Raw genomic sequence first — 17494 nt, forward strand, 5'->3', positions numbered from 1 at the left:
CAACAAAATAGAGAGAGTACAGTGGAGATTTACTAGAATGTTGCCTGGGTTTCAACAACTAAGTTACAGAGATAGGTTGAATAAGTTAGGTCTTTATTCTCTGGAGCGCAGAAGGTTAAGGGGGGACTTGATAGAGGTCTTTAAAATGATGAGAGGGATAGACAGAGTTGATGTGATCAAGCTTTTCCCTTTGAGAATAGGGAAGATTCAAACAAGAGGACATGACTTCAGAATTAAGGGACAGAAGTTTAGGGGTAACATGAGGGGGAACTTCTTTACTCAGAGAGTGGTGGCTGTGTGGAATGAGCTTCCAGTGGAAGTGATGGCGGCAGGTTCGTTGGTATCATTTAAGAATAAATTGGATAGGCATATGGATGAGAAGGGAATGGAGGGTTATGGTATGAGTGCAGGCAGGTGGGACTAAGGGAAAAAAATTGTTCGGCGCGGACTTGTAGGGCCGAGATGGCCTGTTTCCGTGCTGTAATTGTTATATGGTTATATGGTTAATTTGGTCAGTTTTCGGGATATAGAATTAATTGGAATAAAAGCGAAATCATGCCAATAACAAAATTCAATTTACATACAATACAACAATCCCCTTTTAAAATAGTTAAAGATAAATTTAAATACTTAGGAATCTATGTAACTAAGACATATACCTCTTTATTTAAACTAAATTTCCCACCCTTACTGAATAAACTACATAAGAATATTCAATACTGGAAAACACTCCCCATTTCTATGCTTGGGAGAATTAATGCTATAAAAATGATTTTTTTACCGCAACTGCTGTACCTACTTCAATTAATTCCGATATATATCCCAAAAACTTTTTTCAAAAAAGTCGATTCCATTGTTACAAGTTTTGTCTGGGATTATAAGAATCATAGAATAAGTAAAAAACATTTATGTAAATCAAAGATAAATGGAGGTTTGGCTTTGCCAAATTTCTTATTTTATTTTTGGGCAGTCCATATTAAAAACATGAATTTCTGGCTGGAAGAAATGGATCAACAACCAGATTGGCTAATGATGGAAAAGGAAGACTGTCTACCTTTTGAAATTGGACCGATCATATTTGCCCCCACAAAACAGCACAAAAAAACCTATAAAGAAAACCCCATAATACATAGTGGAATACGAATTTGGAAACAAATAAAAAAAGATTTAAAATTGAATAATATACCACTCTGCCTTCCCATTGTAAATAATCCTTTATTCAAATCATCCTTTATGGACAAAGGTCTCACACAATGGAAAAATTATGGAATCAAAAATATAGGACATCTTTATGGGAAAGGTACTTTTCTTTCATTTCAAGAGTTACAACAGAATTATGGACTGCACTCAAATAATTTCTTCAGATATCTACAAATTAGAGATTATGTTAAATCTAATACACAAGTCTACAGGAATAGGGAATTAGAAATTCTTGATGAATGTCTGAACAAGCATCCTAATACTGAAAAACTAATAGCTTATATTTATAACACCCTACTAAACAACGAGGTACCACCGACCGAACCATATAGATACAAATGGGAAAATGAAATAGGTCACCCTATCACGAAAGATATGTGGGACGAAAGTTCACAACAAATACATCAATGTTCATTAAATGCCAGACATACTTTAATACAATTCAAGGTCTTACATAGACTACACTTCTCTAAAATAAAACTAAATAGAATCTTCCCACAAATCTCTCCTATTTGTGATAAATGTCTACATCTAGAGGCTAATTTAACACATACGTTTGCAAACTGTATAAAACTTAAACATTTCTGGACTGATATTTTTGAAATAACTTCAGAAGTTATTAATACAAAACTGGACCCAGACACAAAATTAATAATACTTGGAATATCAGAACAAAGCTTAACACTCACAACAAACCAAAGAAATTTCCTCAACTACAGTATAATAACCGGGAAAAAATTTATATTAAAAATTTGGAAAGGCCCTACAACCCCCACAATTAAAATGTGGATTACGGAAATGTCGGACACCCTATACTTAGAAAGAATTAGACTTGTCTTAATGGACAAACAAGATCTTTTCCATAAAATTTGGGCTCCATTCATTAACTATCTGAAGGGATAGATTGGCACAGCACGAGGACCCAACTGAAACTTGAACTCAGGAACAGATGAAAAGCTATACTTTATAACCTACGAACCTATCTCCATTGATGTATCACAGGTAACCCATTCCACCTCCCTTGTTTTTCTGTTGTTTTTTTTTTCTTTCTTTTTTATTTGTAACTTTCTACCCTCTCTTTTTCCCTCTTTCTATAAAAAATAAAAACACTAGAAGCAGAAGCAATTGATAATGGAAAATTTTAATAATGTATGACTGATGTATATGAAAAGTTATTTTTTACTATAATATGTAACTACATTTTATAATATGTCTACTTCTAATAAATAAATTCCCCTTTATTCTAAGACTGTGTGTGGCCCCTGGTTCTGGACTCGCCCAACATTGGGAACATTTTTCCTGCATCTAGCTTGGCCAGTCCTTTTATAATTTTACATGTTTCTATAAGACCCTCCCACCCTCATCCTTCTAAACTCCAGTGAATGCAAGCCTAGTCTTTTTAATCTTTCCTCATATGACAGTCCCGCCATCCCAGGGATCAATCTGGTGAACCTACGCTGGGCTCCCTCAATAGCAAGAATGTCCTTCCTCAGATTAGGAGACCAAAACTGTACGCAATACTCCAGGTGTGGTCTCACCAAGACCCTGTACAACTGCAGTAGAACCTCCCTGCTACTATACTCAATACATGCTGTCTCTATGTCCACAGATGTTCAACAGAAACACAAGGAGACTCTGCGAGCACAGACTGAAACACTGAGTGTGAACACCATCCTGATGAACGAGAAGGTTAAGAATTTCCTGCTGCTTGATCGATACGCTGAGCTCACAATCATCTCCACTGTTCGAGATCGGACACTGGTGGAACATGAGCTGCTGGCAAGAGGCCGGGACCATGAGAAATGGCAACAGAAACATCTCTGGGGAGAACTGGAAAAAATCAGGACTGATCAATTGTTCCACAGCAGCTTTTCCCGGAGTAAATCCCGATCTGGGAGTTCAGAATCAGTAGCCGGAGTCGCGGGGAGTTCAACATCAGTAGCCGGAGTCGCGGGGAGTTCAGCATCAGTGTCCGGAGTCACGGGGATCGGAAAAACAACAATGGTGCAGAAGCTTGTTCATGACTGGGCCACAGGGAAAATATTCCAACAATTCCAGTTTGTCTTCAGTTTCAAATTCCGGGATTTGAACATGATTAAACACAGAATAAACCTGAGGGAACTGATTCTGGATCAGTATCCTTACTTCGGGAATATGCTGCGGGAGGTCTGGAAGAACCCAGAGGGATTGCTGTTTATATTCGACGGTCTGGATGAATTCAAGGGCAGAATCGATTTTGCTGACAGTCGGAGAGATACAGAACCTAAGCACCAGTGTCCAGATCCCGAGTGGTGGTGTGAAGTGTCTGACATTGTGTACAGTTTAATCCAACACAAGCTGCTCCCAGGGTGTTCAGTGCTAGTGACCACCCGCCCCACTGCGTTACATTTACTGGAAAAGGCAGAGATCAGTGTCTGGGCTGAAATCCTGGGATTTGTTGGTGAGGAACGGAAGGAATATTTCACCAGGTATTTTGAAGATCAGACGGTGGCAGCAGCTGTTTTCAAACATGTGAAGGAGAACGAGATCCTGTACACCATGAGCTACAACCCCGCCTACTGCTGGATCCTTGTCCTGGCACTGGGCCCCTTCTTCAGACAAACACACCGGGACCCGCAGCGAGTTCCCAAGACCATCACACAACTATATTGCTACTTTATTTACAACATCCTGAAAAACCACGGCCGTGAGATTGAGAACCTCCGTGAGGTGTTACTGAGGGTTGGTCAGATGGCCTTCACTGGAGTGGCTGAGAAGAACATTGTGTTCACAGATGAAGATTTGATCAAATACAATCTGCAGCCTTCCCAGTTCCTGTCCGGGTTCCTAATGGAACTTTTGGAGAGAGAGGATTCAGCCCGGAGCGTGGTGTACACCTTCCCGCACCTCACCATCCAAGAGTTTGTAGCCGCACTCACACAATTCCTGACTGTAGATCCCGGGGATATCACGGCACTCCTCATTAAAGCCCATGGCAATTCAGACGGGCGATTGGAAGTATTTCTCCGTTTTGTCGCTGGTCTCTCCTCCCCGCGGACAGCTTGGATCCTGGAGGAGTTTCTGGGTAAATTCCCTCATCAAACAATCTGCAGAGTGATTGACTGGGTGAAGGAGGAGGTTAAACGCCGTGCTAGAAACACAGAGAGTGAAGCTGGTAAACGGAGGCTCCTGAACACGATGCACTACCTGTTTGAGTCTCAGAATCCTGCACTGGCTCAGCAGGCACTGGGATCTGTGGAAACACTTTCATTCAGTGGACTGGGACTGACCCCGATTGACTGTGTGGTCCTGTCTCATGCCATCAGGCTCTGTGATACAATCAAACACCTCGATCTGGAGTTCTGCCACATTCAGTGTGAAGGTCTCCAGCGGCTGGGACCGGTTCTGCACAAGTGTCAGGACTTGAGGTAACTGTCCGTTTGACGCTAACACTGAACTGTAAAATTGTTCCACTATTTTGTTATTCCGTCCGTCCAACACCCCTTCTATGGGGCCGAGCGGCCGTCACTGTGCACGGGGTGGTTGGGCTCTCCCGGGTCACGGTGATTGACCCCTTCCCCCGGGACACGCCTGTTGCCTGCCCTGCCCTACCCTGCCGCCGTTCACTGCACGGGGAATGAGAAAAAATCTTGTCCCGGTTGTCGGGGAATGAGAATAAATGGTGAAAGTCACCAAACACCCACATCCACACAGATTTCATAGAAAGTAGGTGCGAGAGTAGACCACCAGGTCCGTCGAGCCCGCACCGCCATTCGCTCATGGCTGAACACTAAACAGACACACTTACCCACAAACAGTAGACACAAGACACAGAACACAAGACACTACCCTCCCCTTTATACCGCTATCACCCCTCTCCACCCCAAGAACCGCGTGATCTGGGGGAGGCAAAAAAACGGATAAAAACCCAGGTCCAATTCGGGAAAAAAATCCGGGAAATTCCTCTCCGACCCCAATCCAGGCGATCGACACTTGTCCAGGAGATCACTCAGGTCTTACTATACTAACCATACCTAGGTCCATATCCCTGCCCTCTCCCCGTAGCCCCTTATCCCCTTGGCAGCTAAAAAACCATCTATTTTTGACTTAAATATATTTAACGTTTCTGCTTCCACTGCTCCCTGGGGCAGTGAATTCCACAAACTAACCACCCTCTGGGTGAAGAAGTTCTTCCTCATCTCAGTTTTAAAAGAGCCCCCCCTCACTCTGCAACTATGTCCCCTAGTTCTAGCCTCCCCGACCATTGGGAACATCCTCGGTGCATCCACCCGATCAAGGCCCCTCACGATCTTATATGTTTCAATGAGATCGCCTCTCATTCTTCTAAACTCCAAAGAGTAGAGTCCCAGCTTACTTAACCTTTCCTCATATGTCAATCCCCTCATTGCAGGAATTAATCTTGTAAACCTTCGCTGCACTGCCTCCAGGGCTAGTACATCCTTCCTTAAGTATGGACCCCAGAACTGTACACAGTATTCCAAATGTGGTCTCACTAATACCGTGTACAGCTGCAGCAAGACCTCCGTGTTTTTATACTCAATCCCCCTAGCAATAAAGGCCAAAACTCCATTGGCCTTCCTGATTGCTTGCTGCACCTGCATACTGACTTTTAGTGATTCATGTACTAATACCCCTAGATCCCTTTGCGTTGCATTACAACGCAGCTCCTCCTCATTTAGAAAATAACTTGCCCTATCATTTTTTTCCCCAAAGTGAATGACTTCACATTTATTAGTATTAAATTTCATCTGCCAAGTTGTTGCCCACTCACCTAGCTTATCTATATCCTTTTGCAGACTCTTCCTATCCTCCTCATCCCCTACTTTCCCTCCCATTTTTGTATCGTCCGCAAATTTTGATATATTACACTTGGTTCCCTCCTCCAAATCATTTATATAAATTGTGAACAACTGGGGTCCCAGCACCGACCCTTGCGGAACCCCGCTAGTTACCGGTTGCCATCCCGAGTATGAACCATTTATCCCCACTCTCTGCTTCCTATTTGTTAGCCAATCCTCTACCCATGCTAATATATTACCCCCAATCCCATAATTTTTTATTTTTAGCAATAGTCTCTTATGTGGCACCTTGTCAAAAGCCTTTTGGAAGTCCAAGTATACCACATCCACCGGTTCCCCTTTATCCACCCGGGTTGTTACTTCCTCAAAGAATTCGAGCAGATTCGTTAAACACGATTTCCCCTTCACAAAACCATGCTGGTTCTGTCTGATGAAGTCATGTTTATCCAAGTGCCCCGTTAGTGTTTCTTTAATAATTGTCTCTAACATTTTACCCACCACCGATGTTAGACTAACCGGTCTATAGTTACCCGCCTTCTGTTTACTTCCTTTGTTCAATAATGTGCTGAGGTGTTTCCAGAAATATCCCTTTGGGAGAAGTTGTCTATCTCAGCCTCACCGGGCGGGGTTTGTATCCGTTTGTTTCTTACTCTGTCTGTTTGTGTTTAGACTGGGACACAACGACCTGGAAGATTCCGGAGTGAAACTGGTGTCTGCGGCTCTGAGGAACCCGGACTGTGAAATACAGACACTGTGGTAAGTCCCAGACTGTGAGAGTTTGTGTTTACACTCACTGGGTGTCTGACACTGAACATTAATATGATCAGTAATTGTGTCACTGATAAACACTGGGGATTTGCACCGTCTCCTGTCTCTCTGTGTCCCTCACCCTCACTCTCTCTCATCTCCAGGCTGGGCAGAGTCGGTCTCACAGATTCTGGAGCCGAGGATCTCGCCTCCGCCCTCAGTACAAACCACTCACTGACGGAGCTGTACCTGACAGGCAACTCCCTCACAGACCGATGTGTCCCCGCTCTCCGCGACCTCATACTGACCCTCCCGAGACTGGAGCAGATCAGGTGAGTGTTTGTGTTAATGGTTAATGTGATCAAATATCAGGAGATCTATCCATCCATCCGCGGGCTTCTTTCTCCTGTGATTTTGTTCTGTAAGTGTTGTTGAAATATTAACCCCAGTCCCTGTTATTGACACAGTTGTTTAACCTGTTTATTTCCTCTTTATTCCTCCACATGTTTCAGGCTGTGGGAGAATAAGTTCGGTCCAACCGGGAAGAAGGAACTGAGGTCGCTGCAGGAACCCAGACCCGGACTGAAAGTGATCGTGTGAACATCTTGTGGTGTAAACGTCACTGCCCTGGGGACTGGAATATTGTTGGCCGATTCCCCGTACTCCCTCCCCTTTAAACGGCCGCCCTCCCTCCCCTTTAAACCCCGACGCTTCCCGGGCGATGACGTCAGAGGCGGCCCTGCCCGCTGTCACGTGACCCGGGTACTCAGCGCTGCTGATGCTGATGATGATGCCAGATATCCGGTGCTGCCTGCCTGCCATCCAGTGGGGGACGGGGGAATTACAGCGGGACCTGCAGGATCCCAGATGTCACTTTATCATCAGCGGTCCCCACTCTTCCTGCGGGTTGATGGTGACAACTGTATCCAGTTGGTGGTGAAGATTAAACATGACTCTGGTGGATTCCACACCAGGGCATCGGAGATGTCCTCATTCTTCAGGGAATGGGGGTTCCCCTCTTTTACTATAGATGAGGCTCTCACCAGGGTCCCTTCTATATCCCGTAACTCTGCTCTCACTCCCCATCCACCCCACTCGTAACAAGGACAGAGTCCCCCTAGTCCTCACCTTCCACCCCACTAGCCGTCACATACAACAGATAATCCTCTGACATTTTCACCACCTCCAACAGGATCCCACCACTGGCCACATCTTCCCATCTCCTCACCTGTCGGCTTTCTGCAGAGACAGCTCCCTCCGTAACTCCCTGGTCAATTCATCCCTTCCCACCCAGACCACCCCCTCTCCTGGTACCTTCCCTTGCAACCGCAGGAAATGCTGCACTTGTCGCTTTACCTCCCCCCTCGACTCCATCCAAGGACCCAAGCAGTCGTTCCAGGTGCGGCAGAGGTTCACCTGCACCTCCTCCAACCTCATCTACTGCATCCGCTGCTCTAGGTGTCGGCTGCTCTACATCGGTGAGACCAAGCGTAGGCTTGGCGATCGCTTCGCCCAACACCTCCGCTCGGTTCGCAATAACCAACCTGATTTCCCGGTGGCTCAGCACTTCAACTCCCCCTCCCATTCCCAATCCCAATCCGACCTTTCTGTCCTGGGCCTCCTCCATGGCCAGAGTGAGTCCCACCGCAAATTGGAGGAGCAGCACCTCATATGTCGCTTGGGTAGTTTACACCCCAGCGGTATGAACATCGACTTCTCCAATTTCAGGTAGTCCCTGCTTTCACCTGCCCTTCCCAGCTCTCCCTCAGCCCACTGTCTCCGCCTCTTCCTTTCTTCTTCCCGCCCCCACCCTTACATCAGTCTGAAGAAGGGTCTCGACCCGAAACGTCGCCTATTTCCTTCACTCCATAGATGCTGCCTCACCCGCTGAGGCTGGCAGTATCATCAAAGACCCACACCATCCTGGCCACACACTCATCTCCCTGCTACCTTCAGGTAGAAGGTACAGGAGCATGAAGACTGCAACGACCAGGTTCAGGAATAGCTACTTCCCCACAGCCATCAGGCTATTAAACTTGGCTCAGACAAAACTCTGAACATTAATAGCCCTTTTTTCTGTTATCTACACTTCATCAGTTTATTTATTCATGTGTGTATATATTTATATGATGCTATATATGGACACACTGATCTGCTTTGTAGTCAATGCCTACTATGTTGTGTTGTGCTGAAGCAAAGCAAGAATGTCAATGTCCTATACAGGGACACATGACAATAAACTCACTTGAACTTGAGTTTCTCCAGCATTTTTGTCTACCTGGTGGAAAGCAAGGATGCAAGACTACAAAGAGAGGTTGATCACCTATTAATTATGCCAAAAATGTAAAATGCGCAAATAACTATTTTGTTGCGGGTTTTTTTGAAAATTAGCGAGCGATGTGAATCATTGAAACACTTTGTGTTGTGTCAGTGTATTACATGTGAATATAATGGCGTGTTTGACAAACTCACCACCACTGTACGGGATATTCTTTGTGACTGCGCTGTAATTATAGAGAGAAGTGTAGATTGCTTACTTCTTACTAACCAATTGTAGGAAAGACATTCTTGCCATAGAGGGAGTACAGAGAAGGTTCACCAGACTGATTCCTGGGATGTCAGGACATTCATTTGAAGAAAGACTGGATAGACTCGGCTTGTACTCGCTAGAATTTAGAAGATTGAGGGGGGATCTTATAGAAACTTACAAAATTCTTAAGGGGTTGGACAGGCTAGATGCAGGAAGATTATTCCCGATGTTGGTGAAGTCCAGAACAAGGGGCCACACACAGTTTAAGGATAAGGGGGAAGTATTTTAGGACCGAGATGAGAAAAACATTTTTTTTCACACACAGAGAGTGGTGAATCTGTGGAATTCTCTGCCACAGAAGGTAGTTGAGGCCACAGTTCATTGGCTATATTTAAGAGGGAGTTAGATGTGCCCCTTGTGGCTAAAGGGATCAGGGGGTATGGAGAGAAGGCAGGTACAGGATACTGAGTTGGATGATCAGCCATGATCATATTGAATGGCGAATGGTGCAGGCTCGAAGGGCCGAATGGCCTCTACACCTGCACCTATTGTCTATGTTTCTATGCTGAGATTTCTCGAGGAAGTTTGGTTTTGAATTTTGAGAAACACACATTGTTAAACCAAGATCTATTTCCTTGAAGACCCATTATTGAAACATTAATCTAGAGACACAATTGAGCAGCTGTAGAAAATACTAATGGCCTTTACTCCTGCACCTATTATCTATGTTTCTCTGCAGCGTTTGTTAGTCGATGCTCCGCCTACTATGCGGTTTATATTATCAGAAGTCTGCTTAAGTAATTAGCAAAGATACGAGAGCAATTAGCATGATAGACCACTCCTGCATCATCCAATGGACTGACGTGTAGTACGCAACGGAACGTAACTTCCGCCATTTCAGTAAGGCTGACCCGACTTCTGTTATGCCTCTCGCAGTGTAATCAGTGATGCAGGGGAACAATTTGTGTTTACTATGTTTATAGTATCTTTGCTTGGACACTATGTCACATTATGTTTATTGGTCATTAGTCTGAGTAGCTGCTAGTTACTGTAACACCATGCAGATGAATGCTGTGAGTGAGTGGACTTTAATAAACATGTATTGTACCTTGACGTGTATATGACTCGACTCATTACAAGAATGGACCATTCGGCCCACAATATTTGTGAATGAAAACATTTGTGTATCGGCTGAAGTTACCCACTCATCCATTCCTCTCCCTACCTTGTACTCTTGTTCACTGAAATATCTCTCGTACGCTAGAACGAAGACGACATTCTCCACCGCCTCTTGAGTCGCCGCTTCCAGCCTCTTGCGGTAATGATTTGTCAAATCCAGCAGCTGCGAATCATCACAGCTTTCCAGGAGCTCCGTCATCGAAGACATTGGAGGAGCTGTGATGAATCAAAATAATGGAATTATCAAGGGTTTGTCTGTTTTCCACCACGGATAGGTGTCACCACCCCACTCTGCTAAAAGCAGATCACATGACGGAGATGAGGCGCTCCGATCAGCGGGTTGCTGTCAGGCCACGCGCCGCTGTCTACCTGCACACTGCACGGAGGGAGACTCGGCTGTGATCCTCGACTTGCCCTGACAATGGTCCCTAGGCTGTTGCTGTAACTTATTCCCTGCGGCATCTAAACAATGCGCTAACTCAGAACAATTGTCCCTCCCCCACTGTTCAGTCCCACGGGTGCATTCTCTTCTTGATTCTGGGTGGGCACAATGTCGACAACTTTTAACAGAATACACCGTTGTGACATTAAACGCGATTTATTCTCGCACTTTTTTTAAAACCGCGGGACAATTTCAGCGCAGGAGTAAAATAAAAATCGTCTTCTAACGCCGTCAACGGGATGGATCTCACGTACGGGATAAAGCAAGGTAAGTCATCTATTTAACATATAAACTTGCTTCTTAGGATGCCTTTAATCAAAATTTCACGTTGCGAAAATGTGATTTGGACCCCATACGAACCGGCAGTGTTTTTCTTGCCGATATGGGGTGCAAATTCACCGCAACCGCAACGTTCCAATCGATCGCGTTCCACAAAAACCCACTCGCAAGATGATTTAAATGGCCATTCATTTACAGGAATTAAACATTAAATTCCTTCCATTTGGCCGATAAATTCATGACAATGAGATTTTAAAATCATGTTATATTGTGAATTCTTGTGTGAATGTTAATTGGACACTTAGGCTATTTAAAAATGTTAACCTTTTCGTAAGAAATGGATAGATGTTTAGATCTAGTAATTGAATTTTGTAATTAGCTACAATTAGGTAACTAACTAATTATATCCTTTAATTTCAGGTCATCCAAGTAAGATTGTTTCATATTTGTTTCAGAATGCTTCAAACTGATTTAATAACTGAAATTTTCATTCAGTTCTCTTAATTTTTAATAAAGTTTTGACTGTCCTTGATCACAACTTTTGAGTTAAGTCAATGGAAAAGCAATAGGGAACAAGATGCTAATTTCCGAGTATGAAAATGGCCATAACGTTTTTAATACTGAAGATATGAAAGTGAATTAGGTGTCAAATTAAACTTCCTTTTAGGCGTTATCTGATGGGATAAATTGCAGACTTGATTGTGGAAATCGGGGTAAGTGTGAGAGACATGTACCCAACTTCAGAATTCCAAACGTGAAACAAAATGAAGGTATAGAGAAGCGAGAACTGAAGGGACAACAACAGCTAAAGTGCTTGGTAAACATTGGCCGTGCATATATCGGAATTGAAAATATTGGGAATTATCGCGTTTGCTCACAGCATTTCATCAACAGTAAGGCATTATTTGTGTTTTTTCTTGATTCCTTTGTTATCTAAAAAGTCTCAGAAGTGATAAATCTGGCTGTAAATTTTGCTTCGGAGGCGTTTTCATTTTGCATGTAAAGCCCACTTGAGAACCATGGGCGATTTAAAAATTTTACAGCCAGATTTATCACTTCCGAAACTTATAGATGCCAAAGGAATCAAGAAAGAACACAAATAATGCCTTACTGTTGATGAAATGCAGTGAGCAAACGGCCAATGTTCGCCAAGCACTCGGGCTGTTGTTGTCCCTTCAGCTCTCGCTTCTATCTACCGTCATTTCTCCTCGCTTTTGGAATTCTGAAGGAGGCTAAATGTCTCTCAAGCTTATCCCGATTTCCATAATTATTTACAACGCAAAAATTGACCATTTTGGCGGGTTTTAACGGGCCAGCTACGCTGGAAACACTGGTGAGTGCCTACCTGCAGTTCATCGCTTGTACTCCACTTGGAGTAGCGTAGCAACAGTACGGGTCATGGGTCGTGATCCGACTGCTGTGAAACCTCCCTATAGGAGCAAATTCAAAATGTAAGTTACATTAAACAATTAACGTATATGTAAGAAAAGCAAATTCAGTCTAAATCAGTGTGACGTTTTTAAACAGTTATGTAATCATCTTGTTAAAAAGGATTATTGAAATATAAATAAATATTGAAAAATATGTCCATGTTTGAAAAAGAAAATAGAAAGGAGAGCACTTTTACATTAAACAATTAATTTTTACAAAATGTATTTACTTATTGCTTATTTTTGATTTTTAAAACGCCCACTGCCCTGTCCTTTCTTTTTAAAACGTTGTCCTTATTGACTTTTCCGTTTTATATCCCCGCTACGATCTATCCTCAAAGTCACGAGTAAGCGGATCGGCGGCGAGGTTTTCCAGGCGAGTGCCCTCGAGCATGAAGGGCGAAGACAGTCGCTGAAGTTTAGAAGGATTAGGGGGTAGATCTTATAGAAACATATAAAATTATAAAAGGACTGGACAAGCTAGGTGCACGAAAATTTTTCCCAATGCTGGACGAGTCCAGAACCAGGGGCCACACAGTCTTAGAATAAAGGGGAGGTCATTTAAGACTGAGGTGAGGAAAACCTTTTCACCCAGAGAGTTGTGAATCTGTGGCCATTTGGTACTGAGATGAGGCGAAACATTTCCGCCCAGAGTTGTGAATTTGTGGAATTCCCTGCCACAGAGGGCAGTGGAGGCCAAGTCACTGGATGGATTTAAGAGAGTTACATAGAGCTCTAGGGGCGAGTGGGGTCAAGGGATATGGGGAGAAGGCAGGCACGGGTTATTGATAGGGGACGATCAGCCATGATCACATTGAATGGCGAATGGTGCTGGCTCAAAGGGCCGAATGGCCTCCTCCTGCACATATTTTTCTATGTTTCTAAAAGTCGCGCTAGTGGGACAGGCCCTTCGGCCTTTGCTGTCTGCTCCAAATTCACAAGGTCAATATAGGAGCAAATTCTAAATGTAAATGAAACAATTCATGTAAATGTAAGAAAGCAATTTCTTAACGCTCTAACGCAGGCAGCTCCGAGATTAGCTGTTAAAGACTTATTACTCTACAACAAGCTGGCATTAGTGACAATGTTTAATTTACTGTGTTATAGTTGAGTCCCTCAATTTCATGAAAGAATGAATGAATGAGTGAGTGAATGAATGAGTAAGTGAGTGAGTGAGTGAGTGAGTGAATGAATGAGGCGGCACCATTGTCGATGCTCCACCCCCCACCCCAGTAACTGTATAACGCTCGCTCCCCCACCACAACTGGGCGGCCCGACTGTGTTACACTCGATCCTGGGCGGCACCATTGTCGATGCTCCACCCCGGCAACTGTATAACACTCGCTCCCCTACCACAACCGGGCGGCCCAACTATATTACACTCGATCCCGGGCGGCCCCATTGTCGATGCTCCACCCTCCACCCCGGCAACTGTATTATATTAAATTAATTAAGTCCATACAGATAGATTTTAGTTTAAATCTTTTCATTTGAATTTTGAATTTAACAGCAATTTGCATACATACAATGATAACAGACAGTGATAATCAGGACATAATTGTACAACAGTATGTAAACGACCCTCAAAATCCTTACCCTTACCCTTACCCACCCTCGCCACCAGGGAACAAATAACACTCACATACATACACATCCACACAAATACGATTTTAAAAAAAATAAAAAAATTTTTATAAATAAATAAATAAAATGATTTTTTAAAAAAATTGTGGGGAAGGAGGGGGGGGAGGGGTTGAGGGGATAGCAGCTGCAATAAGACAGAGCTGTGATAGAGGGCACTCAGTCCTCTTCCGAGTCCGGAAACAAGTTAAGAGAGTTAACAAGTTCCAGGAAAGGGTTCCATGTATCTAGGAATGTCTTGGTAGAGCCTTTGAGAGAGAACCTAAGTTTTTCAAGCTTTAAGTTGTAGAGCACCTCCTTGATCCAGCGGGCGTGTGTCGGGGGTCAGGTAAGTCTCCAGTTTAGCAAAATCAGTCTCCGGGCTAACAGGGTTGTAAAAGCCAGGACCCGCTTCAACGCAACAGAGTGGTTGGTGTTGGGGGGAATACCAAAAATAGCTGACAGTGGGTTTGGAGGAATAGTCTGGCCATAGGCTCTGCTTAGCACGTCGAAAGCACTCCTCCAAAAGGTTGCTAGCAGATAGATTTTCATAAATTCAGACTTTGTACCTTTCAGTTAGTTGATTCACGGCTCCGAGATTAGCTGTTAAAGACTTATTACTCTACAACAAGCTGGCATTAGTGACAATGTTTAATTTACTGTGTTATAGTTTAGGCCCTCAATTTCATGAAAGAATGAATGAAAGAATGAATGAACGAATGAGTGAATGAATGAATAATGAATGAATGAGTGAGTGAATGAATGATGAATGAATGAATGAGTGAATGAATGAGTGAATGAATGAATGAATGAATCAATGAGTGAATGACTGAGTGAGTGAATGAATGAATAATGAATGAATGAATGAATTTATTCACATTATATTAAATTAATTAAAGTCCATACAGATAGATTTTCATAAATTCAGACTTTGTACCTTTCAGTTAGTTGATTCATGGGGGCCTTCTTTGTGTTCCAGCACATCAGCGGGGACTTTGAAGGCTTTCTTGTACTTTAATCCACTTCGCAGCACTTTCTTCAGCCTTTTTAATGCTTTTCCCACTAAATACAATGAACCTGCTGCAAGTTTCCACGACATTTATTCCACAGAACAACAAATGGGAATCTCCAGTAAAACAGGCATCTGTGAAGCCCCCTCAGCCACGTTGTGTGCTAGCCTGAAACAAATTGCGTGATTGGCCAACTGGCAGACAACTCAATGTTAAATGTGCTTTGATTGGCCTCAAACATTCCCCACATTTTTCCTGTTTTTCTCTAATTTAATAACAATGTGCAAGTCTTCTTCATATCGAGTTTCAGGGGTGATTTATATAAATATCTTTACACAATATGTGAAAATTTCATGCAGTTTGGCGACTACTGCAGTTGTACAGGGCGACTACTGCAGTTGTACAGGGTCTTGGTGAGACCATACCTGGAGTATTGCATACAGTTTTGGCCTCCTAATCTGAGGAAAGACATTCTTGCCATAGAGGCAGTACAGAGAAGGTTCAACAGACTGATTCCTGGGATGGCAGGACTTTCATATGAAGAAAGACTGGATAGACTCGGTTTGTACTCGCTAGAATTTAGAGGATTGCGGGGGGATCTTATAGAAACTTACAAAATTCTTAAGAGGTTGGACAGGCTAGATGCAGGAAGATTGTTCCCGATGTTGGGGAAGTCCAGAACAAGGGGCCTCACACACAGTTTAAGGATAAGGGGGAAACCTTTTAGGACCGAGATGAGAAAAACATTTTTTTTCACACAGAGAGTGGTGAATCTGAGGAATTCTCTGCCACAGAAGGTAGTTGAGGCCACACAGCTCTCTGTACTCCCTCTATGGCAAAAATGTCTTTCCTCAGATTAGGAGACCAAAATTGTACGCAATACTCCAAATGTGGTCTCACCAAGACCCTGTACAACTGCAGTAGAACCTCCCTGCTCCTATACTCAAATCCTTTTGCTATTAACACTATGTCATATTATGTTTATTGGTCATTTGAGTAGCTGCTAGTTACTGTAACACCATGCAGATGAATTGTGTGAGTGAGTGGACTTTAATAAACATGTATTGTACCTTGACGTGTATATGACTCGACTCATTACAACGAGGACAGCACAAAAATGGACCCTTCAGCCCACAATATTTGTGAATGAAAACATTTGTGTATCGGCTAAAGTTACACACTCATCCATTCCTCTCCCTACCTTGTACTCTTGTTCACTGAAATATCTCTCGTACGCTAGAACGAAGACGACATTCTCCACCGCCTCTTGAGTCGCCGCTTCCAGCCTCTTGCGGTAATGATTTGTCAAATCCAGCAGCTGTGAATCATCACACCTTTCCAGGAGCTCCGTCATCGAAGACATTGGACGAGCTGTGATGAATCAAAATAATGGAATTATCAAGGATTTCTCCACCGATAGCTGTCACCACCTCACTCTGCTAAACGGCAGACCACATAGAAACATAGACAATAGGTGCAGGAGTAGAGGTCATTCGGCCCTTCGAGCCTGCACCATTCGCCATTCAATATGATCATGGCTGATCATCCAACTCAGTATCCTGTACCTGCCATCTCTCCATACCCCCAGATCCCTTTAGCCACAAGGGCCACATCTAACTCCCTCTTAAATATAGCCAATTAACTGTGTGGCCTCAACTACCTTCTGTGGCAGAGAATTCCACAGATTCACCACTCTCTGTATGTGAAAAAAAAATGTTTTTCTCATCTCGGTCCTAAAAGATTTCCCCCTTATCCGTAAACTGTGTGTGTGGCCCCTTGTTCTGGACTTCCCCAACATCGGGAACAATCTTCCTGCATCTAGCCTGTCCAACTCCTTAAGAATTTTGTACGTTTCTATAAGATCCCCCCCTCAATCTTCCAAATTCTAGCGAGTACAAGCTGAGTCTATCCAGTCTTTCTTCCTCTCACCCCCTCCCATCTCCTCCCCCCCTTCTCCTCTCCCCCCACCCCCTCTCCATCTCCTCTCCCCCTCTTCTCCTTCCCCCCCTTCTTCTCCCCTCCCCACTCTCCCCCTCCCTCCCTCTCCCCGTCTCTCTCCCCTCCTCAACCCTCCCTCATCACCCCTCTCCTCACCCCATCCCCATCTCTCCCTCCTTCACTCCCTCCTCCTCCTCCTCATCACTCCCCCTCTCTCCCCTTCCACCCCTCCCCCTACCGCTCTCCCCCTCCCTCCCCACACTTCCCCTTCTCTCCCCCTTCCACACCCATCTCTTCCCCACCCCCCTTCCCTCACCATC

At 43.9% G+C, this 17494-nt stretch overlaps 1 protein-coding gene across 1 annotated transcript in view; it reads left to right on the forward strand.

Moving 5' to 3' along the window:
* The window catches only part of LOC116969229 (NACHT, LRR and PYD domains-containing protein 3-like), a 256184-nt gene extending 248616 nt beyond the window's left edge, over positions 1-7568 (forward strand). The window contains exon 11 of the mRNA XM_033016127.1: positions 7259-7568. Within this exon, the coding sequence (XP_032872018.1) occupies positions 7259-7346 (88 nt within the window). The 3' untranslated portion in view covers positions 7347-7568. The remainder of the gene's footprint in view (positions 1-7258) is intronic.
* The last annotated feature ends 9926 nt before the right edge of the window (positions 7569-17494 follow it).

This window comes from Amblyraja radiata, unplaced genomic scaffold (assembly GCF_010909765.2).
Source record: "Amblyraja radiata isolate CabotCenter1 unplaced genomic scaffold, sAmbRad1.1.pri S131, whole genome shotgun sequence".
In the NCBI taxonomy this organism is placed as follows: Eukaryota; Metazoa; Chordata; class Chondrichthyes; order Rajiformes; family Rajidae; genus Amblyraja; species Amblyraja radiata.